Genomic DNA, 2,576 nt, shown 5'->3' with positions numbered 1-2,576 from the left:
GTAGGGAAATAATTTAGAGTTCTGTTTTAAAACTGTTTCAGGAGACACAAAGCACAAGCCATTCAAATAATAGAAAAGAAAAATTAATAATTGTTAAGCCGCTATAGAAGAAGGAAGAAGATAAAGAAGGATGAGAGCACAGGAAATGGGACTACACTGGTCATGATGCCTCAGTATTTTCTGTCAAAAGAAGCTCAGTGAACTACAACTCTAACCTTGGCTAGTTCTTGTTTTAAGCAGGACAACTTTTTGTGGTGCTGATAAGTCTTGTTATTCATAGTTACAAGCGGTTAGGAGGGTTCAAGTGACCCAAACGCATCTCCGTGGGTTGTGGTACTTGGAGAGGTCTTGGAATGGTGGGCAGGTTCTGGTGTCATCCAACTACCTTACCAAGTTTTGTGCAAAGGACATAAATGTAGGCTGTGAAATTGTCACTTTGTCATAGAAGCCGAGATGAGGACGGGAATGCCTTTTCCATGACTTCCTCATTTCGGTTGATTTTGCACATTTACTTTGAAACGTTGTGCAGGCTCTGATTCCTTTTCCTGAGTGCTAACATAGGCTTTCCTTTCTTGACCACAGCTCTTGCATCTCACGATTACATCCTGAAGATCGTCCCGACCGTGTACGAGGACATGAGCGGCAAGCAGCGGTACTCGTACCAGTACACTGTCGCAAATAAGGTAAGGACGCAGGTAGTTCTCAGAGATGCTCCTCATTGCAGCCCAGTGGATGCATGAAGGATCCTCAGTCGTCATTCCTCCTCCCTCTTGCTCCTCTGCTCTGCTGTCAAGTACACTTGTTTGTAGGTGAGCAGTAGCCTCTGCTGGGAGAAGGAGGAACTGAAGCTCTTCAGAGTGGGGTTTCTTCCTGTTGCTCCTGCTGCTGGCGTTTAGCAGAGTTGGGATTGTGAGGGCTTGTCAGAGCAGGTGGTGGTATTGTTTAAGTTCTAGAAAAAAGTCTTACTCTTGACTTTCTCATATATCGGTTTATCCAGATTTCTATAAATAATCTGGATATCCAGATTTCTATAAATTGTGTGGAAGGTTTTTGCTGCAGGAGCTCTTACAATTCTCTCAAGATGCATCTGGATGGGAACTGCAATCCAACTGAACACACAAAACAGCACTTACACATGGTTCTGTTCATAAAACAGTCTCAGTTGTGGTGGATGTATCAGACAAATAAGTTAGCAGATTTTTTATCTTCTTACAAATGTTGATTTCAGATATTAAGCTACTGAATCTGCAGCAGCAAATATGTACTAGTTGACTGTTTCACAGTGCCTACTATATAGCAGATTATGATAGGTTTTTTAACTTTATAATTATTAATTTTACATTAAATGTGAAGATATTTGTATTTTAATAATACAATGTATCGAACTATACAAAAAAGACTATTTCCTTTTCAAGGTAAAAAGCCTCTTTCCATTTAAAATTATTTGGCAGTCAGGTGCTAAATGGAAGTCCATAATCTGTTTATAATATCTAATTACTGCTGGTTTGCCATAACTGATTATCAAACACGTGCTTTCTTGGACTAGTTCTCAACATAATGTTCCTGTCTAGTGGCTTTTGGGCTTGCTTGTACAACATGTCCCGATGATTTGGATGTCTCCCTCTATTCAGATGACAATGTATTTGTTCTGCTTAATGTCACAACTGTTCTGATAAGACTCTTGTGATGCAAGTTTTGAAAGTAATTTGGAAAATCGACAGCAGGAGCTTTTGACACTTCTGTGAGCATGATTGCAAACTGGAGCGTTCGGCCAAGACTGACTCATTAGGACAGGATTGCTGGTGGGGAGAAGGGGAGAGGAATGAAAAAATGAGGTCAGTTCTGTTCAAACTGAAGTGCAGAGAAACAGTGCTGCCTCTGCATTTTTTTTCTCATTAAAATAAAAATTCTCTTGTCAGTGTTTCAGTCCTGGACTGCCTTATTGATCAATGGGAAACAGAAATTGCAAGTCATTTGAACAGTCTGGCACAGACACTCTAGTATGAAGAGATTAATAGTCTTAAGTGTGGACCGTCTGTCTCCTCTCCCCTTTTACCTCCTAGACGCTCTGGTTCCTTACTCCCCCAGCTAGCCACTGTCCCAAGATATGCTGTAGAACTTGTGCAATATTATGACTAGGGTCTTCAGCTGCACTCTGCTTCTCTTGTCATACATGGAAAAAACAACTAAGCAGAGGAAAAACTGGGATTCATATGAGATTAGTGAAGGAGACAGATGCTGTTTCACTAGCTTTCTCTGAGCTCACGGAGTAAAATTACTGGTTTTGCATCATGCTCATGGGTGTCCTATTGATTCTCCTTTCTTCATCTTTTTGGAGTATTTGAGGTTGGTTTTGCCTCTGTGTGAAGGAGAATTGAAACAGAAGAGGTCATTTGAGTTGGCAGGCATGTCACAGGGCTGAAGAAGAGAAGAGCAGCTGGGTAAAGAGGCAGCATGTGCCATGCTGCTATGTGTGGCTCTCATTGGACTGCCGAGTTCCCAGCCTGCTTTTCTGTGTGGGTTTTTTTGGGTTTTTTTTTTTGTTTTTTTTTTTTTTTTATCCTGTCAAATTAAAT

At 40.9% G+C, this 2,576-nt stretch overlaps 1 protein-coding gene across 1 annotated transcript in view; it reads left to right on the top strand.

Annotated features, from left to right (window-relative positions):
- The window catches only part of ERGIC1 (endoplasmic reticulum-golgi intermediate compartment (ERGIC) 1), a 40,991-nt gene that overhangs the window by 31,019 nt on the left and 7,396 nt on the right, over window positions 1–2,576 (top strand). The window contains exon 8 of the mRNA XM_008939895.1: window positions 583–683. Within this exon, the coding sequence (XP_008938143.1) occupies window positions 583–683 (101 nt within the window). The remainder of the gene's footprint in view (window positions 1–582; window positions 684–2,576) is intronic.

Source organism: Merops nubicus, unplaced genomic scaffold (genome assembly GCF_000691845.1).
Source record: "Merops nubicus isolate BGI_N331 unplaced genomic scaffold, ASM69184v1 scaffold52434, whole genome shotgun sequence".
NCBI classification, from domain to species: domain Eukaryota; kingdom Metazoa; phylum Chordata; class Aves; order Coraciiformes; family Meropidae; genus Merops; species Merops nubicus.
Note: the sequence above shows the minus strand (reverse complement) of the source record. Positions and strands in the feature narration are given on the sequence as shown.